The 23,983-nt window shown below is 42.6% G+C and overlaps 1 protein-coding gene across 3 annotated transcripts in view; it reads left to right on the top strand.

Annotated features, from left to right (window-relative positions):
- Positions 1-23,983, top strand: part of LOC143784206 (voltage-gated delayed rectifier potassium channel KCNH8-like) — a 730,833-nt gene that overhangs the window by 631,632 nt on the left and 75,218 nt on the right. For all 3 annotated transcript variants that reach the window (XM_077272141.1, XM_077272140.1, XM_077272142.1), the window contains exons 8-11: positions 6,596-6,865; positions 10,095-10,294; positions 11,504-11,753; positions 14,341-14,555. In XM_077272141.1, the coding sequence (XP_077128256.1) occupies positions 6,596-6,865; positions 10,095-10,294; positions 11,504-11,753; positions 14,341-14,555 (935 nt within the window). The remainder of the gene's footprint in view (positions 1-6,595; positions 6,866-10,094; positions 10,295-11,503; positions 11,754-14,340; positions 14,556-23,983) is intronic.

Raw genomic sequence — 23,983 nt, 5'->3', positions numbered from 1 at the left:
CCCAGAGTCCTGGTCGTTGCAGTACTGTGGCTCCGCCACTAAGGGGAGCCATGGTGCGTTCGATGGCACTGAAGGAGTTCCTCCAATCAGGTATCACAGACACCAATATGTTTCACAGCTGGGCCTCCGGGGGGAGCTAAGGGTGCTATTCATTAGGCCACTCCCCACCATAGTGGGTAAACTGGGGGTCAGGCAGGAAGTTAGTAGAGAAAGCTGACTGGATCGAACGAAGCAACACCTAGTGAGAGAGGGGGTTGTGGAGGAAGAGACAGTAGGGTCTCTGCCAGGGGTGGGATCCTGGCAGAGGCTTGGCATTGAAAGAACGTAACGGGACCGTGCCTGCTCAGCATAGCGGCGGTGCCCTAAGAAAGGACTAGAAGCGAGATAGATTGTGCTGAGTGAGAAACGAAATCAAGCAGAAGGAGAATACCAGCAGGGGTTTTGTTGAAAGAGGCAGCACCTTGCTGAGGCGCATTACCGGTGGCCGGAACGCCGAGGGAGTGGAATAATATACAGCTTTAAGCCATACTCCAAACAGCGGCAGGACAGTCAGTCTCAGGCGGGCTGTCTACCACATATCACCTATGAAGTCTTGGGGGGCAATTGCGGGAGAGGGGCGTCTCTAGGGTCCCGGAAGAACTCCAGGCCTACCTGACAAACGGGTGCCGTTCTTACTGTAACATCAGGAAGGGACGGAAGATTAGCAGAAGATCAGTTAATCGAGTTGTGAGGGAACTTAAGAAACAGACACAACAGTTGTGGGGTACTTTCCGTAAGCACAGCAGGGAAGGACTACAACACAAAGCGCTAAGAAGGAAGGCACTGATTTCCACCTGTGAGGAGAACTCTGGAAGTGCCATTGGACCGGCCGGACTTGCGCAGCCTGGTGGACCGGATTCTGGACTGAGGACCGAGAGATCTCCAGTAAAGAGGTAAAGAGACTGCAACCTGGTGTCCTCGTTATTTACCGCGACCTGCACCCCACAACTGCACCGCTATACCACCGTTAACAGCACCTATTTGCAACGGACGTCCCCCACTGACAGACAGGGCCACGGACCGGGTCTAGCCACCGTGACAACCCCAGGACTGAGATCCCAGAGGCCCGGCTCCGGGTACCCCTCGGCCCTGCGGCGGTGTGGGGGCGCTCCATATCTATCTCCTATCTATCTATCTATCTATCTATCTATCTTCTATCTGTCTATCTATCTATCTATCTATCTATCTATCTATCTATCTATCTCCTATCTATCTATCTATCTTCTATCTATCTATCTATCTATCTATCTCCTAGCTATCTACTATCTATCTATCTATCTCCTATCTATCTATCTATCTATCTATCTCCTATCTATCTATCTATCTATCTATCTATCTATCTATCTATCTATTTATCTATCTATCTATCTATCTATCTTTCTATCTATCTATTTATTTATTGATCTATCTATCTATCCCATATCTATCTATCTCCTATCTATTTCCTATCTATCTATCTATCTATCTATCTCTCTATCTATCTCCTATCTATCTATCTATCTATCTATCTATCTATCTATCTATCTATCTATCTATTATCTATCGATCTATCTCTCTATCTATCTCCTATCTATCTAGCTATCTATCTATCTATCTGCTATCTGTCTGTCTGTCTATCTATCTATCTATCTATCTATCTATTCTTCCTTAGTTGCATCTTTTCTTTCCCTTGTTCACTTTGACAGCGAGTGTCCATGCTATTTATTGCCAATTAGCTAGAATGGGTGGTATAAAAGGGAGTGCAGGCAATCATTATTATGAATGCTTATCCTGACCTTTCGTTTGGATGGAGAGATAAGCATTGGCATTCAGAGCAGTTTCACAGAACTCATTGTAAAGCACACAGGATTCTACTTATAGATCTAGAGGAAGGAAAAATGTGTCCTTTTTTAAAAAAGCAAATCAGAAAAAAATTGATAAATCCAAATGTAACCTTTGTGCAAGTAGCCAGATTGACTTTGCTGTTGCTTTCCATGTAACTCGATAATTAAATGGAGGATACAGATTCCTGCCGCGTTATTACAAATGAATGAAAGTCTCCATGTTCTGTTATGTCGAACACATCAACAATGAATTTGTATTAATGTAATAAGGAAACGCTTTTAAATTTATTGTCTTCTCGACAAGATGATGGGAAAATGCAAAGAGAGAATTCCTTTGGTGGCAGGAGTATGGCGGAGGGAATGAAAGAAAGAAAAACAATTTGTAAATTATATTTTATGCATTTTTTACCTTTGTATATATCTCTGTTTATGTTATATTTGCACTGTACATTGTTTTTTTTTTGCTTGTGGTGATTAACCTGATGCTATAGCGGAGGTGGAGAACCTCAGGCCCCAGGGCCATTTACGGCCCTCGATGACCTTTTATCAGGCCCCCGAGAGGATTCTCAGGGACCGCATTCTTGGGCAGGGAGCTGTATTTTGATTACAACCAGCTCATTAATTTCTTCTTGCTCTGTTAGCACACACACAGTGTTCACTACTGAACACTGAAGGGCATGCAATGAAAGATTACGTCCTGACACCAGTGCCAGAGTCAGGATGCACTTTGTGGGTGGAGTTTGTACGACCCCCGAAGGATGGTATAAACATCCAAATGGCTCTTGGCAGAAAAAAAGATTCCCCTCTTCTGTGCTATAGCTTAGTTCACCAATGACGTTCTGCATGTAAAAGTGACAGAAAGCTCATATAACCTGTGTAGGTACAGTTGAGCCTCACTGTACAGTTATTACAAGTGTAAAGTAAATGTGGCAGTGGCTTGATAAATATTGAGCTCCGCATGGATGCCAGTTCTTGTGATACAATCTTACCAGGGCACCATCATTATTGCATTAATGAATATGCCCTAATATTGGACACCGCAAATGGACTGTACCAGAAACACCTTGAAGGCGATCTCCATGTAAACATGTGGACACAACTAACAGTGACAAAGTAACGTAAATGTACACTTAGCTGTTTAATCCCTGTCGTTCCAGCACTACATCCTCGGGCTCCATGTTGCTATAACTGACATGACAACTGCAGCCAATCACTGGCACCAGGGACATCAGGCACTGATAGTAGCTGTCGCCAAATGTTTAATTGACTTGGAATATTTTTGAAAACCAAAATATTTTAGATAAATTTCACAGGAAAGTTTTTGGCACTTTTAAGCCTAATTTTCTTAGAATTCCTTACAATGATTTGGTGGCTGCATCCTCTACACCAGTGTTTCCCAACATCCGGTCCTCAAGAGTCACCAACAGGTCATGTTGAATTCTTGCCTGTCCAGGTGATGCAATTATCACCTGTGCAATGCTAAGGAAATCCTGAAAACATGACCTGTTGGTGGCTCTTGAGGACCGGAGTTGGGGAACACTGCTGTCCACTATATGTATAAGTACAGACTACTGTGGGGAAAGGCAAGCACCTCAACAGGTACGTTAGAGCTGCCTCCATATACACTGCGGAAACATGCTGGAAACCTTTCATGATTTCTTGCTTGCATTGAATAGAAGATACTAAATGCTGAAGGTTTATGGCAGACAATAGGCATCATTTATCAAAAATATCTACAAAAAATCTGTCTGTGTTGTTACCCATAGAAACCAATGAGAACTCGGCTTTAATTTCGTAAACTGCTCTAGTAAAAATAAAAACTTTGCTGAGATTAGTTGATGTAGGCATTAAAGTGTGGGCTTTTTAGACAGTTTGTATAAATCTGCTCCAATGTATGTGGGGATACTCTGTGCTTGGCACTATGTATGAGATACTCTGTGCTTCGCACTATGTATGGGATACTCTGTGCTTGGCACTATGTATGGGGATACTCTGTTCTTGGCACTATGCATGAGATATTCTGTGCTGGGCACTATGTATGAGAATACTCTGTGCTTGGCACTATGTATGAGATACTCTCTGCTTGGTACTATGTATGAGATACTCTGTGCTTCGCACTATGTATGAGATACTCTGTGCTGGGCACTATGTATGAGATACTCTGTGCTTGGCACTATATATGAGAATACTCTGTGCTTGGCACTATGTATGAGATATTCTGTGCATGGCACTATGTATGAGATACTGTGTGTTTGGCACTATGTATGAGATATTCTGTGCTGGGCACTATATATGAGATACTCTGTGTTTGGCACTATGTATGAGAATACTCTGTGCTTGGCACAATGTATGATATACTTTCTGCTTGGTACTATGTATGAGATACTCTGTGCTTTGCACTATGTATGAGATGCTCTGTGCTTGGCACTATGTATGGGGATACTCTGTGCTTGGCACTATGTATGGGATACTCTGTGCTTGGCACTATGTATGGGTTACACTGTACTTGGCACTATGTATGAGATACTCTGTGTGTGGCACTATGTATGGGGATACTCTGTGCTTGGCACTATGTATGGGATAATCTGTGCTTGGCAGTATGTATGAGATGCTCTGTGCTTGGCACTATGTATGGGATAATCTGTGCTTGGCAGTATGTATGAGATGCTCTGTGCTTGGCACTATGTATGAGATGCTCTGTGCTTGGCACTATGTATGGGGATACTCTGTGCTTGGCACTATGTATGGGATACTCTGTGCTTGGCACTATGTATGGGGATACTCTGTGCTTGGCACTATGTATGGGATACTCTGTGCTTGGCACTATGTATGGGATACACTGTACTTGGCACTATGTATGAGATACTCTGTGTGTGGCACTATGTATGGGGATACTCTGTGCTTGGCACTATGTATGGGATACTCTGTGCTTGGCACTATGTATGGTGATACTCTGTGCTTGGCACTATGTATGGGATACACTGTACTTGGCACTATGTATGAGATACTCTGTGCTTGGTACTATGTATGGGGGTACTCTGTGCCTGGCACTATGCATGGGATACTCTGTGCTTGGCACTATGTATGAGTTTCTCTCTGCTTGGTACTGTGTATGGGTATACTCTGTGCTTGCCACTATGTATTGGATAATCTGTGCTTGGCACTATGCATGAGATATTCTGTGCTTGGCACTATGTATGAGTTACTCTGTGCTTGGCACTATGTATGGGAATACTCTGTGCCTGGCACTATGTATGAGGTTACTTTGTGCTTGCCACTATGTATGGGTATAGTCTGTGCTTGGCACTATGTATGAGGATACTCTGTGATTGGCACTATGTATGGGATACTCTGTGCTTGGCACTATGGATGGGGAATTCTGTGCCTGGCACTATGTATGAGGATAATTTGTGCTTGGCACTATGAATGAGGATACTCTGTGCTTGGCACTATAAATGAGGATACTTTGTGCTTGGCACTATGCATGAGGATACTTTGTGCTTGGCACTTATGTATGGGATACTCTGTGCTTGGCACTATGCCTGAGGATACTCTGTGCTTGGCACTATGTATGGGATACTCTGTGCTTGGCACTATGTATGGGATAATCTGTGCTTGGCAGTATGTATGAGGTACTCTGTGCTTGGCACTATGTATGGGGATACTATAATTGGCACTATGTATGAGGATAGCCTGTAATTGGCGCTATGTATGGGGATACTCTGTGCTTGGCACTATGTATGGGGATACTCTGATTGGCACTATGTATGAGGATAGTCTGTAATTGTGCTATGTATGGGGATACTCTGTGCTTGGCACTATGTATGGGGGTACTCTGCTTGGCAGTATGTATTGGGATACTTTATGCTTGGCACTATGTATGGGATAGTCTATGCTTGGCACTATGTATGAGATGCTCTCTGCGTGGTACTATGTATGAGAATACTCTGTGCTTGACACTATGTATGGGGATAGTCTTTGCTTGGCACTATGTATGGGGATACTCTGATTGGCACTATGTATGGGGATAGTCTGTAAATGGCGCTATGTATGGGGATACTCTGTGATTGCCACTATGTATTGGGGTATTCTGTGCTTGGCACTATGTATTAGATACTCTGTGATTGGCACTATGTGTGAGATACTATGTGATTGACACTATGTATTAGATACTCTGTGCTTTGCACTATGCATGGGGATACTCTGTGCTTGGCACTATGTATGGGATACTCTGTGCTTGGCACTATGTATGAGGATACTCTGTGCTTGGCACTATGTATGAGGATACTCCGTGCTTGGCACTATCTATGAGGATACTCTGCTTGGCACTATGTATGAAGATACTCTGTGCTTGGCACTATGTATGGGATACTCTGTGCTTGGCACTATGTATGGGATACTCTGTGCTTGGCACTATGTATGAGGATACTTTATGCTTGGCACTATGTATGAGATACTCTGTGCTTGTCACTATGTATGAGATACTCTGTGCTTGTCACTATGTATGAGAATGCTCTGTGCTTGTCACTATGTATAAGAATGCTCTGTGCTTGTCACTATGTATGAGATACTCTGTGCTTGGCACTATATATTGGGATACTGAGGATATTTTGTGCTTGGCACTGTGTATCGCGTCACTTAAATCCATCAGTCAATTGAATTTATATATGCTTAGCACTCTACAATCTGGATTCTGGACTGAATATATCCTGTTTTTTATTCTCTTTCCTCAGGATGGTTACATGAGTTTTCCAAACGTCTTGGAACGCCATATTACCCAGTAGAAAGATTTGATACAGTTTCCAATGGTAGCACGCACTCCAATGGTAGTCATGGGGTAAACCAATCAGTTTTGGAAATAACTGGTGGTCCTTCTGTCCGGAGTTCTTATATCACGTCTTTATATTTTGCTCTTAGCAGCCTTACTAGTGTAGGATTTGGAAATGTGTCTGCCAACACAGATGCTGAAAAGATCTTCTCTATCTGCACCATGCTGATTGGAGGTAAGATGAGATCCTGTTAACAATATATTGGAAGTCAGAATATATGAGTGCCCTACTGACATTGTAGAAGCTAATCTGAGCTAACAATTCTAAAGCTGGATGGAGTTGAGTCTATACAATCATTTTTTCTGTATAATTATCCAAAATATACGTGGAGCCAGATGACTTAAGTTTAATATTAAGCAACCTAAGAAAGACGACTTTCATTAGTAAACAACCTTCTTGCCATCATAGAAAAGTTGGATCCCTTTCTGGCCCCATACTGGTATAGTTATATATCCCCCATCCTGGTATATAAATCACTTACCCTGTGCTCCATCAATGTATATATATATATATTCCCCATCGTGATATATACTGTATATCCCCCATTGTGGTATCTGTCCCTTATCCTGGGCTTCATCCAGGTATATATATTCACCATCATGGTATATATATCCCCCATCCTGGTTTATATCTCTCTTATCTTGCCTGGGCCCCATCCTAGCATATATATATCCCTCATCCTGGTATATATCCCCTATCCTGGTATATGTCCCCCGTTCTGCCCCTGTTCTTTAATGCATAGAAAAAATAAACAATTATAGAGACCTCCCATCCACTCCCACATCGCATGGCGTCCTCTTTTGAAGCTGGCAGCTGACCTCAGCGTGTAAGAGACGAGAGCGTAAGACGTCACTGCCATGCGCCCTAGTCACGTGCACGCCAACGTCAGCTGCTGGCCCTCTGATTGGTTGCCAGTGTGTATTGCTGTGCATGGACCCAATGGGTCTCTATGTTGTAATACACTTCAGCTGAATGTGCGTCTGAGAACACACATCCAGTTGAAGTTTGTGCTAGAATCGGCGAGCTCCCACCAGCACAGGCCCATTCATCCTCGCGACCTCTGCAACCATGGTTGTTACGTCCCTGGCTCCAGGTCTAGTCACCAGTTATGAAGAGAAAGTCTCAGGATGGTGACTTTTTTGAGTAGCCCTGCACAGAAGAGAAGATGTTATTGTGTATATACTTGCAGCGGAGAAAGGGGAGAGAAATAAATATGGTAAACTGGAGCTACGATGATATTGTTAATTAGAGAGGAGCTTGAAATTGTATGAGATACAGTGGAGAATGAGCTTGATACAAAAATGCTAAATGTGGGTAAAGCGGGAACCCTTGGATGCAATTATTTTGTCTATATATGAGGGGGTACATGATCTCAGTTTGCTTTATGAGGGGAAGCTTTGGCTTCTTTCATCATACTGCAAATGCGGGGCTCTGATTGTCACTACTTTGCTGGATGTGTCTTGCATCCATCTCTGAGGTGAAGGTAGCTCCTAAGGTAAGAAAGGTTGGGGACCACTGATGTAGAACATTGTGGAAAATATTGTCCCCAAAAGATATATACTTATTATACCATAAAAAACATAAATACATAAATCTACTGTGGTCAAAAAATAATACAGAACTTACACTGACAACATAAATAAATCTACCGATCCAACTAAGATCATTTTTATTTCTAAACTTACAAGATTTAAAGTTTAGTTTTTCTTTTCACTTTCTGGTATACTTAGAACTTGGTTTTAGACTTTAAAATAATGAAACTATCAGCAATACAATGATGCACTCCAGTGCAAGCTCTTGTACCAGCAAATTTAGAGAAATATCTCCTACTATATTTTTAGTGTTTGTGTATCAGAATAATTTATCATGAACATTACTGTTCCTCCACTTGTGACAACATACGTATCCGTTTCAAGGATTTTTTTTTCCATTGTGAAGTTTCACAGTGAGTAACAATTTAGAACCTGACTACAGTTTCCAATCTGCAATTTAGAGGGCTTCACATCCTATTGTATTTAATGTAAATGCAGAAATTGTTCCTCCAGCGCCTACAGCAATTTGAGCTCCCGCTATTTCCATGTCAGAGGCTCACAATGTTTTGAAACAGTAAAAGTGGATGCATTGTGTTCTTCTAAAGGGTTTGTAGGCATCACCTGAGAAATATCTCAGGTTTATACTGTTATTCAACTCAGCATGGTTTCAAAGTTGTTTTGGTAGGACATAGATAATTGCTCCATCAGTATGTAAAACAGAGATCAGTGCAAACATTCTTTATTTAGAACTTGTGGGTGTTTTCTGTGAAGTTCTCTATACTGATTAAAAACTAGAACAATACTAGAAACACAACATCTAAGAAGTAGTCAAAAGGTTGCACTGTTGGATCTACTCAAGATCCTTAGGACTCTTTCACACTGTGTTCTTCACTACGTTCAGTGGCTCCATCTGGGCTTACTGAACAGCTGACCACACACAAATCAGGATTCCAGTGTATGTGCCGACTGGGCATTTCACTATAATGGTGCCAACAGTATCAACCTGTGCTCTGTCGTGCATCATGTTTGGGCATATACACCTACTGGAGGTGGACACTCAGAAGCAGTCTACTATGTTTGAGTATGTGCCTTCAGTAGGTGTATATGCCCGAAAATGATGCACGACAGAGCACATATTGACACTGTCGGCACCATTATAATCAATAGCCCTTTTGCAGCATACACCCGAATCCCGTTTTTTGGGGGTTCACACATAAGCCCTAATGAAGCCACTGAGCGTGGTGAAGAACACAGTGTGAAATCAACCCTATAGGGGCTGTCCAGTTAACAAAATAGATTTTCATACATTTTTAGAAATTATGAGTCAATAGAACCTCTGTCCAGGATTCTAATATTTTTGGCAACAGAGGAAAGTGGTTACAGACAGAGTCTCTTACCCTGGATGACCTTTCCTGCCTGCATTACAGAGTCAAGACATTGACTCTGTTGTAATGTTTAATTTACCCTTGGGTTGGTACTGCAGAGATATCTAGCACTAACTCTTAGGTTTCCCCATTGAGAGAGTTTTTATATTGGTCTCTTTTATGTATTTGCTAGTCTGTTTCTCCATAATTTAAGCGATATTCTTAGTAACAGAGGAAAAAAGGTGAATTATAGTGTCAACTATTACATTTTATTCCAGAAATCTTTTTTTTCTACTTAAAGGGCTGGAAAGAGTAAATGATAAATATATGCACAATATAGATTTGTTAATGATTTATATAAATACAAATTTTTAAAAAAATGTATGAAAAGGTCAAAATGATAGCTCTACTTTCTATTTTCAGTAGGTCCCAGGAAGATTATGTTACTTTGTGTTGTTGACTTATCATTTCTGCATTGAATTATTTTCTTCTTGCTTTTTTGTTCAGCCCTTATGCACGCAGTGGTATTTGGGAATGTGACAGCCATCATTCAGAGAATGTATTCTCGACGGTCTCTTTACCACACCCGTACCAAGGACCTGAAGGACTTTATACGGGTGCATCGTATGCCCAAGCCACTCAAGCAGAGGATGCTGGAGTGTTTCCAAACTACATGGTCAGTCAACAATGGCATTGATGCCAATGAGGTATGTGAGATGGGGGGGGGTGAAAACCATTTAGTAGTGCAAAATGTGTAATGTTACAGTAAGTATTACCCATTGAAACATTAATGGATAGCAGATTGTTCCTTGTGTCACCGGTGGAAGTAGTGTCATTAAAAAATAGGAGTTACATAGTTTAACTATAGACTTGGTTTTGTAAAAAAGTATCCAAGAATCAAAACTCTAAGAAGGGTGTACTAAAATAAGCAAGGCATTGCAAATCTATTAAAACTGTAAAATAGCATGATGAATATATAGACTACAAGCTGTGCTAGCACTAATATAAATTAACGAAACATTACCACCAACAGACATCAAAATGTCTTTGTTAACATAGATGGAAGTTCTAAGCACAATGATACTGTAAACGAATGATACATTACAAGAGGTCACCAGATTTGGCAATTTTCTGGTCTGCTGACCAAACCAAAAGATGGTTGGTGGTGAACCTATCAGAATTTGTGTTGCGTTCATTCATTTAATCTTGGTTGGAGCATTTATTATAAAAGTAAGAAACATAAAATATTTCTGTTTGATCTTAATAAAGACTCATGTAGCTTCATAATTCCAGCTGTGTACTACAAGCAATTTTTGAAATGTATCCCAGCGCCCAAGTTATTTCTGGTCTCTCCTGGACCAGATAAGGTCAGATCAGATTATTGAAGACTCGGTTTCACTGGAGATGAATCCTATTCATGTTCATAGAAGACTCCTATCGTCAGACAAGAAGAAAAACCTTACACGCTGAGGCCATGTAATTCCACCACGTGAATTCAAGATGACACAATAGCATCTTCATTGCCGGAGGCTGCTTGTATCTGTGGAGATTCCAGTACAATAGACACAACCATTGTCACTCTCATGACATTCACTGATGCAGAGCCGTCTGCAGTCACTCTTGTGTTAGCTATAATTATCCCAATAGACCTGTCACATCTCGTTTATTTTTTAAATTAACACTTAAACTACTTCACCGCAATGGTGTTTATAGAGTTTTAAGCTTTTCAGGATAATATATAGAAAGATACAAATTGCAATGTTATGGTCCCCATGCTACAGTGACATATATACATTTGGCATTGTTATTATTTTCTGGGTTGTCTTTTATGAGAACATTGATTGCATTATTGGCAGTGATGTATTGTAGACCTTCTTCACATCTGTAATGACCCTTGTTTTGTTTTTCTTGTCTAGCTTCTTAGGGATTTTCCAGATGAACTAAGAGCTGACATAGCGATGCATCTTAACAAGGAAATCCTCCAGCTGCCAATATTCGAGTCCGCCAGTCGTGGCTGTCTGCGTTCTCTGTCTCTTAGCATTAAAACCTCTTTTTGCGCCCCAGGAGAATATCTGATCAGGCAAGGGGATGCTTTACAAGCCATATATTTTGTTTGCTCTGGATCTATGGAGGTGCTGAAGGACAATACCGTCCTTGCCATCTTAGGTGAGGACAATCAGGCATTCTTCTTTGCAAAGACCAACTATTGATTATACAGTAGATTGGAAAGCTTGATAACATTTCTGGGAATTAAATTAGTTATAACAATATCCATAAAGATTTCACTGGGAATGGGTAGTTTTACAGAAAATACCAGGGAATGGTAATAACAGCAATTTTATATCATACAGTTTATGGGACTGACCTACAAGGAAAGCAGATTGCCTGTGGGCAATCTAGTGGTTGTTATATGCTTGGTATATGCATACCACTTGGAAGTTATAGTACCTGCAGCTTTGTATAGGGTATATTTAGGGTAACTTTGCTGACTGTGAATTTTTCATTGTGACTTTGTTTTATATATTTAGACTTTTCTTGTTTGAACACATTTAAGCAGTCTCCGCGCAACTAATAATATGTAAACCAGTGAATTAATTTACCATTTCCATGCTGCTTATAACGGAAGCTAAAGCTGCTTTTCTAAGCCCAACGGAGGAATAGCCTTCTTGCTTGCCTTTGTTATCCCAGCGTTCTCCTGGGAACCCTGTATAATGAAAGCATAAACTGGATCTGTGACAATGTTTTCCCTTTGATACATGGATGAATGTGCATTTGTGGGTGGGAAAATGTCCCAAAGGTTCAATAACAGGCATTTCACCCCTTTCACTCTTGCTACATTATGGTTGAAGAGGGAACGGAGGAGGATATGCAGTGCTTGGGACACAAAGAAGGAAGCATGGCTAAGTATGCCTAATGGTACCGTCACACTCAGTGATGCTGCAGCGATATAGACAACGAGCCGATCGCTGCAGCATCGCTGTTTAGGTCGCTGGGGAGCTGTCACACAGACAGCTCTCTCCAGTGACCAACGATCAGGGGAACGACTTCGGCATCGTTGAAACTGTCTTCAATGATGCTGAAGTCCCCCTGCAGCACCCGGGTAACCAGGGTAAACATCGGGTTCCTAAGTGCAGGGCCGCGCTTAGTAACCCGATATTTACCCTGGTTACCATTGTAAAAGTTAAAAAAAAACACTACATACTCACCTTCTGATGTCTGTCACGTCCCCCGCCGGCGGCTTCCCTGCACTGAATGTGTCAGCGGCGCCGGCAGTAACAGCGGTGACATCACCGCTGTGCTCTGCTTTACAGCCGGCCGGCGCTGACACATTCAGTGCAGGGAAGCCACCGGCGGGGGACGTGACAGACATCAGAAGGTGAGTATGTAGTGTTTTTCTTTTACTTTTACAATGGTAACCAGGGTAAATATCGGGTTACTAAGCGCGGCCCTGCGCTTAGTAACCTGATATTTACCCTGGTTACCATTGTAAAACATTGCAGGCATTGTTGCTTTTGCTGTCAAACACAACGATACACACCGACCTAACGACAAAATAAGGTGCTGGCCTTCTAGCTCCGACCAACGATATCACAGCGGGATCCAGATCGCTGCTGCGTGTCAAACACAATGATATCGCTATCCAGGACGCTGCAACGTCACGGATCGTTGTCGTTCTCGTTGGAAAGTTGTTCAGTGTGAAGGTACCTTAAGGAATAGTGATGGGCGAACATGCTCGGATCACGTCTGAGCATGCATAGGTGTTATCCGAGTATCTTAGGAGTGCTAATGGCTGCATGATTTGCGGCTGTAAGACAGCCTGAACACGTGGGGATTCCCTAACAAACTGGCAATCCCTGCATGTGTTGAGGCTGTCTAACAGCCACAAATCATGCAGCTGCAGAGACTAGAACATAATATACCAAGACTCCCAAGATACTGGGATAACACCTGCGCATGCTCGCATAAGATGTTGTTCGAGCACATTTGCCCATCACTACTAAGGAAAAGAGTGGTGGGAATAATTGTATATGACGTTAAAAGCTCTGTAAGGCATGGCTACTTATAAACCACAATTCGGCACAACTGACACAAATGAGGAGCGGAAGTAGGAAATATTTTATGTATACTGATTAGTTTAGCTCCTATTTTTTTTGGCAGGGCAATGCTCTTAAAGAAGCACTTCCATCAATGTTTTTTCCTCTTAATATATTTCAGTCATCATATTATAAAGCACTGTGTACTTACAATTGCTCATTTTGCCTTTCTACCCAGCTACTTCTTCTGTTTTCCATTAGGTCTATGACATCACATGGTTAAAAACTGACAGACCATGATAACCACTGATTTAAAGTGTAAGGGTGGTGTCACTCTTGCAACTGCAATGCGAGAAACTCACGTGAGTCTCACACCTGAATATCTGGCACTGTCTCCGGAGGTTCTGACCAGTGCATTCAGCTACATAGAAATACATGCAGCCGCACACTCCGGTCCCGAGTGCCTGCGGCAGTGCCCAACATTGAGGCGAGAGATTTGCGCGAGTTTCTCGCATTGCAGTTGCAAGTGTGAGACCGGCCTAACAGTAATAATTCAGTAATTTCATCTCTAGTTTTATCTGTAGCAAACTTATCAATTCAAAAAGGGTAGTGAAAAAAAATGCAAATTTCAAAGGCAACACAATTAAAGAAACTGAGTTGCGTACAAATGCTTTGGTGTTAAAAGCCAAAATATAACTCTGACACTTTGATCTTTCCAGGAAAAGGAGATCTGATCGGTTCAGACAATCTCAACAAAAACTGGGTAATTAAGACCAATGCCAACGTGAAAGCCTTAACTTACTGTGATCTGCAGTACATCAGTCTGAAGGGACTTCGGGAGGTCTTGGAGCTCTATCCAGAATACTCCCAAAAATTTATCTCTGAAATCCAGCATGACCTCACCTACAATCTTCGGGAAGGCAGTGAATCAGATGTAAGTTTACATGTTATTATGCACTGGTGATAATATTATAGTTTTCGGTTACATCAGTTATTACAAGTAGTACATTGTTATGCAAAGGACTGTGGAAAATTTTACTCAAAAAAGCAAATTTCTCTATAGTGAAATTTCTTTATCAGTTTTGTCCAAAGATTATCTGTGAATTTTTCAGGAAACATTTGTGAGTTTAGCATCAAGTCAAATGCAAAGTATATTTTATGTATCTGAACATTCTGTTTTTTGCTGGAACTCTTACTTCGGAAGTACAGCACTTATAGAAGTGATACAAGAAATCAATGAAACATGGTTATTTGTCAGGAAGAAAATGGTACTTGTTTAGAGATATGTAATAATGTGAGAGTCCGTGATAAGAGTATTGATAGAAAAGCCTTCTGTAGTATAGTTACATTTAATTCCTATTCTCATAAGAAATATGTTCATTTCTTATCCTCTTTTCCTTGTTTATTTTCTGAAAGTCAGTAGTTTGGACTTTAAGGCAATTAAAAAGCTTCTTGAAAGTCCAGTTGAATTCACATTTTGTGTTCAAAAGCCGTTTATTGCTGCAGTCACTGTAAAACCACATTGATTTTGCTTCTATTTTTTAAAACCATGGCAAGATGCTGCAGCATTGGCACAATTGTGAAAAAAATGCACTGTGGCTGCAATGTATGAAAGCAACCTTAGGTCAGATGTGAATATTTCATTTATTGTTTTCTTTCTCTTCAGGTTTCACGCCTGAGTTTTGGATTGTTCAGACAAATGTATTGTATATTTGGCCTGTGTGCTCAGCAGTCGGTGTACTGACCCAACAATAACCTGTGTGTCATTGAACACTAGGAATTTTTTATATGGACCCATTCATTTGGAAAAATACGCACTAGTCTTGTCTATTTTACATCCTCAATGTGAACAAGCACAGAGCTTCAATACAAAAAGTGAATTTCATATATGATATATTGTCATTACAAACAGTGATCTTTTTCAAGTGTTTATTTCTGTTAATGTTGATGATTATGGCTTACAGCCAATGAAAACCCAACTCATTATCTCAGTAAACTAGAATAACAAAACCACCTGCAAAGACTTCTTAAGCATTTAAAAAGGTCCCCTAGTTTGTTTCAGTAGGCTCTATAATCATGGGAAAGACTGCTGACTTGACAGGTGTCCAGAAGGCAGTTATTGTGACACTCCACAAGGAGGGTAAGTCACAAAAGTTCATTACTAAAGAAGCTGGCTGTTCACAGAGAGCTGTATCCAGGCATATTAATGGACAGTTGAGTGGAAGGAAAAAGTGTGGTAGAAAAAGGTGCACAAGCAACCGGGATAACCGCAGCCTTGAAAGGATTGTTAAGAAAAGGCCATGCAAAATTTGGGGGAGATTCATAAGGAGTGGACTGCTGCTGGAGTCATTGCTTCAAGAGCCAACACACACAGACCTATCCAGGACATGGGCTACAAGTGTCGCATTCGTTGTGTCAAGCCACTCATGACCAATAGACAACACCAGAAGCCTCTTACGTGGGCCAAGGAGAAAAAGAACTGAACTGTTGCTCAGTGGTCCAAGGTGTTGTTTTCAGCTGAAAGTAAATTTTGTATTTCACTTGGAAATCAAGGTCCCAGAGTCTGGAGGAAGAGTGGAGAGGCCACAATCCAAGCTGCTGGAGGTCTAGTGTGAAGTTTTCACAATCAGTGATGGATTGGGGAGCCATGTCATCTGCTGGTGTAGGTCCACTGTGATTTATCAAGACCAAAGTCATTGCAGCCGTCTACCAGGAAATTTTAGAGCACTTCATGCTACCCTCTGCCAACAAGCTTTTTGGAGATAGACATTTCATTCTCCAGCAGGACTTGGCACCTATCCACACTGCCAAAAGTACCAATACCTGGTTTAACTCCTCTCTGACCTTAGACGTACTATCCCGTCGAGGTGACCTGGGCCTATCTGACCCTCGACGGGATAGTACATCATGCCCTTTAATGCGATACCGCGACTTAAGTCGCGGTGATCGCATTAAAATTCTGACGCCATTTTACCTTAGGGAAGATGGTGTCAGCATCCAGGGCATTGTCACCGCCCACCCGATCGCTGTGATTGGCTGTTCAATTCTGAACAGCCAATCACAGCCATTCTCATTGTTTCAGCCAATCGGAGCGGCTGAAACAATGAGGTCACAGGCTAGGATCGTCCCAACAGCGCTATTCATTGGAGGAGGCATATTCTTTTCTTGCCTCCGACACTGATAGCAAGGGAGAGGATCCCACTTTTCTTTACTTTTCTGATTCTTCATCCTCATCCTCTTTTTCCTCCTCCTCCTCATCTTCCTCCTCAGGTCCTGCGGAACCGCCACGCAGACGCCCCAGGACAGAAGATGAGGCAGCGCCCACCATTCCTGAACCAGCGCTCCCCACTGCGGACCCCATATGGACCTCGCCCCCCGAAAATTACAAGCCACTGATTCCTGATTTTGCGGAAGAATCAGGAATCAAGTATGACACAGCCGGCCTCACAGAAATATTTCAAAGTCTTTTTCTCTGAGGATTTTATTAACCTCATGGTGGAGCAAACTAATTTGTATGCTCGTCAATTTTTGGAGCAAAACCCCGGTTCATCATTTTCCAACTGGTCTCCTGTAGACGCAGTTGAAATGATGCAGTTTTGGGGCCTGGTCCTCCACATGGGGATTGTGAAGAAGACAGAAATTCGGCAATATTGGAGTGTAGATATTTTATATAACACTCCAGTGTTCCGAAAGGTCATGGTTCGGAAGCGTTTTGAGGCCATCCATAAGTTCCTGCATTATTCCGATAATGCAGTGTCCCGCACGAGATGACCCCAACTTTGACCGTCTGTTCAAAGTTCGGCCGGTCATCAAACACTTCAACAAAAAGTTTTCTGAAGTGTACGTGTCCAAAAGGGACATCTGCGTGGATGAGTCCTTGGTCCATTTTAAGGGGCGGCTCGGATTCTGTCAATACCTGCCCAACAAGAGGGCCAGGTACGGAATCAAACTCTACAAGCTGTGTGAGAGTACCTCAGGGTACATCCACAGGTTTAGTGTGTATGAAGGGAAGGACACCAGGATTGAACCCCCTGAGTGTCCTCCTGTCCTGGGAGTGAGTGGGAAGATTGTGTGGGATTTGGTGCACCCACTGCTGGATAAAGGTTATCACCTCTATACCGATAATTTTTATACCAGTATCCCACTCTACAAATCCCTCTCTGCGCGAGGTACCGCAGCCTGCGGTACTGTCCACAAAAATCAGAGAGGCCTCCCAAAGACGCTACTTGGGCAGATGCTCAGAAAAGGTGAGAGCAAAGCCCAATGTAGCGACCACCTGCTGGTGGTCAAGTACAAGGACAAGAGGGATGTCCTTCTCTTGACCACCATACACGGTGATGGCAGCGCCCTCAGCACTGTACGGGGTACCTCCACACAGGTCTGCAAACCGGACTGTGTACTGGGGTACAACAAAAGCATGGGGGGCGCTGATCTCTCTGATCAACTCCTCCAACTGTACAGTGCTTTGAGAAAGGCCAAGGTGTGGTACAAATAGCTGGCCGTGCACATTGTACAAATGGCAATGCTCAACGCTTTCCTGCTGTCATGATGTGCACGCCACACCGATACGTCGTACCTTCAGTTCCAGGAGGTAGTGGTTAAGGCCCTGATATTTGGCACTCCGGAAGGAGAGGGCCCCAGTACTTCCGGAACTGAAGGTGCTCGTATCGTACCAGGCCAGCATTTTTCGGGGGTGGTCCCGCCAACTGGAAGAAAAGGTAAGCCGCAAAAAAGGTGCCAAGTGTGTTATAAAAGGGGAATACGCAAGGACACCATTTATCAATGCGACACCTGCCCCGAAAAACCTGGCCTGTGTATGAAGGATTGCTTCAAATTGTACCACACCTCCATGCACTACTAATTTACTTCACAGGAAACCGTACATTAGTTCCAAAAAGGGGGCACATCTAGATACGTTCCTTGGGGGCCTAGGTTCCAAAATTATGTCACTTGTGGGTTTTTTTTTACTGTTTAGGCACATCAGGAGCTCTGCAAATGGAACATTACGACCTCAGACCATTTCATCAAAGTCTGCTTTCCAAAACATCACTACTTCCCTTTCGAGCCCCAACGTGTGCCTAAACAATTTTTTCCCACAACTTTTGATGTCCAATTTCTCCTGTTACCCTTGGGAAAATTTAAAATTTGGGGACTAAAAGATCATTTTTGTGGGAAAAAATAGGTTTTTGTTATTTTTTATTTTCATGCCTGGGCATTATAAACTTTAGTGAAGCACTTGGGGGTTCAAAATTCTCACCACACACCTAGATAAGTTCCTTAGGGGGTCCAGTTTCCAAAATGGGGTAACTTGTGGGGGGTTTCTACTGTTTAGGCACATCAGGGGCTCTGCAAATGGAACATGATGCCTGCAGAACATTCCATCAAAGTATGCATTCCAAAACGTCACTACTTCCCTTTCGAGCCCCAACGTATGCCCAAACATTAGTTTTCTTCCACATGTGGGGTACCAGCATACTCAGGACAAACTGGACAACAGCTTTTGGGGTCCAATTTCTCCTGTTACCCTTGGGAAAATAAAAAATTGGGGACTAAACCATCATGTTTGTGGAAAAAATAGGATTTTTTATTTTCATGCCCGGGAGTTATAAACTTCTGTGAAGCACTTGTGGGTTCAAAGAGCTCACCACACATCTAGATAAGTTCCTTAGGGGGTCTAGTTTCCAAAATGGGTCACTTGTGGGGGTTTCCACTGTTTAGGCACATCAGGGGCTCTGCAAACGCGACATGGCGTCCGATCTCAATTCCAGACAAATTTAGCTTGAAAAAGTAAAATGGCGCTCCTTTCCTTCCGAGCCCTGCCGTGCGCCCAAATAGTGGTTCCCCCTCACATTCGGGGTATCAGTGGACTCAGGACAAATTGGACAACAACTTTTGAGGTCCATTTTCTCGTTTTACCCTTGGGAAAATAAAAAAATTGTTGCTGAAATAACATTTTTGTGACTAAAAAGTAAAATGTTCATTTTTTCCTTCCACGGTGCTTCTGCTCCAGTGAAACACCTGAAGGGTTAATAAACTTCTTGAATGTGGTTTTGAGTACCTTCGGGGATGCAGTTTTTAGAATGGTGTCACTTTTGGGTTTTTTCTACCATATAGATCCCTCAAAGTGACTTCAAATGTGAGGTGGTCCCTAAAAAAATGGTTTTGTAAATTTTGTTGGAAAAATGAGAAATCACTGGTTAACTTTTAACCCTTATAACTCTCTAACAAAAAAAAATTTTGGTTCCAAAATTGTGCTGATGTAAAGTAGATATGTGGGAAATGTTACCTATTAAGTTTTTTTGTGTGACATAATTCTATGATTTAAGGACATAAAAATTCAAATTTGGAAAATTGAAAAGTTTTCCAAATTTTCGCCAAATTTCCATTTTTTTCACAAATAAACGCAAGAAGAGGCAATTTGCATAGTTATATCAAAGAAGTTTTACAACTATCATGAAGTACAATATGTCATGAGTAGTGTTGAGCATTCCGATACTGCAAGTATCGGGTATCGGCCGATACTTGCTGTATCGGAATTCCGATACCGAGATCCGATATTTTTGTGATATCGGGTATCGGTATCGAAACAACATTAATGTAAAAATGTGTAAAAGAGAGAATTAAAATAAAAAATATTGCTATACTCACCTCTCCGACGCAGCCTGCACCTTACCGAGGGAAGCGGCAGCGTTCTTTGTTTAAAATTCGCGCTTTTCTTTCCTTTACGTGAGTCCCGGCTTGTGATTGGTTGCGTGCCGCCCATGTGACCGGGACGCAACCAATCACAGCAAGCCGTGACGTAATTTCAGGTCCTTCAGGATTTTAAAATTACGTTCCGGCGTTGTGATTGGTTGCGTCGCAGTCACATGGGAGACGCAACCAATCACAGCAAGCCGTGACGTAATTTCAGGTCCTTAAGGATTTTAAAATTACGTCCCGGCTTTGTGATTGGTCCGCGTCCCGGCAACATGGCCGCCATTAACCAATCACAAGCCGTGACGTCACGGGAGGCTGGACACGCGCGCTTTTTAAAATGGGCGCGTGTCCAGCCTCCCGTGACGTCCCGGCTTGTGATTGGTTGCGCCGCGGTCAACCAATCACAAGCCGGGAGGCTGGACACGCGCCCATTTTAAAATTTTAAAATGCGCGCGTGTCCAGCCTCCCGGCTTGTGATTGGTTGACCGCGGCGCAACCAATCACAAGCCGGGACGTCACGGGAGGCTGGACACGCGCCCATTTTAAAAAGCGCGCGTGTCCAGCCTCCCGTGACGTCACGGCTTGTGATTGGTTAATGGCGGTCATGTTGCCGGGACGCGGACCAATCACAGCAAGCCGTGACGTAATTTCGTCACGGCTTGCTGTGATTGGTCCGCGTCCCGGCAACATGGCCGCCCTGACCAATCACAAGCCGGGACTTCACGTAACCAAGTAAAAGCGCAAATTTTAAACAAACAACGCTGCCGGTTCCCTCGCTGAGGTCCAGGCTGCGTCGGAGAGGTGAGTATAGCGATATTTTTTATTTTAATTCTTTCTTTTACACATTTATATGGATCCCAGGGCCTGAAGGAGAGTTTCCTCTCCTTCAGACCCTGGGAACCATCAGGAATACCGTCCGATACTTGAGTCCCATTGACTTGTATTGGTATCGGGTATCGGTATCGGATTGGATCCGATACTTTGCCGGTATCGGCCGATACTTTCCGATACCGATACTTTCAAGTATCGGACGGTATCGCTCAACACTAGTCATGAGAGAACATTGTCAGAATCGCCAAGATCCGTTGAAGCGTTCCAGAGTTATAACCTCATAAAGGGACAGTGGTCAGAATTGTAAAAATAGGCCTGGTCATTAACATGCAAACCACCCTTGGGGGTAAAGGGGTTAAAAACAACATTATCACTGTGCCTGATTGGTGAGTAAACTCGCCTGACCTTAACCCCATAGAAAATCTATGGGGTATTGTGAAGAGGAAGATGAGAGACACCAGATCCAACAATGCAGATGAGCTGAAGGCTGCTATTAAAGCAACCTGGGCTTCCATAACCCCTCAGCAGGGCCACAGGCTGATCGCCTCCATGCCACACCGCACTGATGCAGTAATTGATGCAAAAGGAGCCCCGGCCAAGTATTGAATGCATTTACTGAACATACATTTCAGTAGGCCAACATTTTGGATTTTAAAATCATTTTTCAAGCTGGTGTCATAAAGTATTTATTATAAAGCATATAGTGGGTGTAATAAAACGTAACTTTTAATAAATATAAAGAAACATAAAAAATAGTCACCCAAGTGAAAACACAAATAAAGGTAATGTCTCAGCCAAATAGCAAATGGTAACAGAGACCAGTAAACTTTTATAGGATTAAAAGATTCCGAATGCGTCACTATTTACGGAATCAAAAGAACTATGGTGTAATATTTATACAGATGCTGTAAACAAAGTATACAAGTAAAACAGCGTCAATTTATATGCACACATAGCCGCATATGAGAACAATAGGTTGGCTCCCTTCAACCATAGCAAAAAATGTAAGGCTGTTCATAATAGAAAAGGGTAAAAAATGGAACAGTCTCACCAATTCCGTGGGCCACGGAGCACCGGATGTTCCCTGATCAGGCGAAGGTCCGGATGGAGGGAGGGATGACAGTCCCTATGCCAGTCCCTATAGGGCTACCGTTAGGCTATCCCCAGAGCTCCTGCCCTTACAAGGGCAGTCCACAACTACCCCTGCACACACATGCCCTGCACTCTCCCTATAATGTCATCCCGACGCGTTTCCTCCAAGCTATTTCATCAGGGGACTTGCTTGTGTTAGGAGAAAGGTGCTAAAGTGCTAAGTGCTAAATAAAGGAGGGACACAAAGTCCGGCCACTCTCTATGCTGTCCTGCAGAGAGTGGTGAAGGCATGAGGCTGGTGTTAAATAGGATGCAGGGTGTGAGAAAACACACCCGCGTACCATTAGTAATTAGCAATCACATGACCTATGTGGCAACAAACGCAGTACCGCGCCATGTATACTATAAACAAAGCATAATCCTGTAAGTGTATTAAAAGGAGATAACAGGGTAGAACTCACGTGTCAGTATGTTGAACGCCGAAAGCCAAGCGGCAGTAGTACTTCCAGACATGCGCACTCCTGCCGGAAGGTACCGCTGCCTAGCAACTAAACATCAGGTTGTAAACCAGAGATGTGACAGTGTATCGCAGATCGGTACCAGCGGTAAGAGCGGTTATCGTCAGGAAAGGACAAAGAGACTTATCCCCACATGAAAATAAGAAAGATATGTAGATACCACTCACATGTCAATAAGACGCAAACCGGAAGTGCGCGTAACTAGGATACCTAGACGCTAAAAGAGGCACATGTAATGCGCCAACAGGCCGGAAGTACCCCCTAGCAAATAATATATTCAATAATATGAATACATAACATGGAACACAAATTGATTATAACGAGTCCTGTAGTAGATGTCATGGACAAATTCTAGCAACAGCAATAACGCTAATATTTATAGAATATCATAAGTAAGCGTCTGGACTCTAATAAAGATAATACACACGGCGGAGTCAACTACCACTCTGAATAAACTAGTCATATGAAGATAACGTTTGCTAAACTAGCATATGTCATATGCTTATTGTAATTGCGAATCCCATAATTAATGGGTGACGAAAAGAAGGGATTTAGACATAAATAATAACTGTGCATTAACAAAGGACGGTTAAATAAAGGGAGGCAGAGGGAGATCCCTCAAATGAAGCAACTATAGTTAATTTGATCATTAAGTCCATGTGGACTCACGGTGTTTAGATAGAAGGTCCACTTGGCCTCCCGCTGGAGAAGCAATTGATCCCAATTGCCCCCCCGTATAGGTTTTGTCACTTTCTCAATGGCCATAAATTTAAGATGTTTGGGTTGGCCATTATGTATATTATTAACATGCCGAGAAATGGAAGTGTCCCTGCCATGTTCAACATCACCAACGTGTTCTCCGACCCTTCGTTTAAATTCCCGTATGGTTTTTCCGACGTATTCAATACCACAGGAACACGACACCTTGTAGATGACTCCCCTGGTGCTACAATTCATAAATTGTTTAATGTTGTAGTTTTTCCCTGTAACATTACTCACAAAGTTACTGCCTGTATCGATGTATTGACATACAGTGCAGTGTCCACATTTGTAGCACCCAGTGATGTTACTCCTGAGCCACGTTTTCTTGGCAGGACTGGTAAAGTGGCTATGCACCAGTCTGTCATTGAGTGAACGGGCCTTTCTGTAAGTGATTGCAGGGATATCACCGAGGCAGCCTGATACATTTGAGTCCATCTGCAAGACTGACCAGTGTTTCTCAATA

Source organism: Ranitomeya variabilis, chromosome 7, assembly GCF_051348905.1.
Source record: "Ranitomeya variabilis isolate aRanVar5 chromosome 7, aRanVar5.hap1, whole genome shotgun sequence".
NCBI lineage: Eukaryota > Metazoa > Chordata > Amphibia > Anura > Dendrobatidae > Ranitomeya > Ranitomeya variabilis.
Note: the sequence above shows the minus strand (reverse complement) of the source record. Positions and strands in the feature narration are given on the sequence as shown.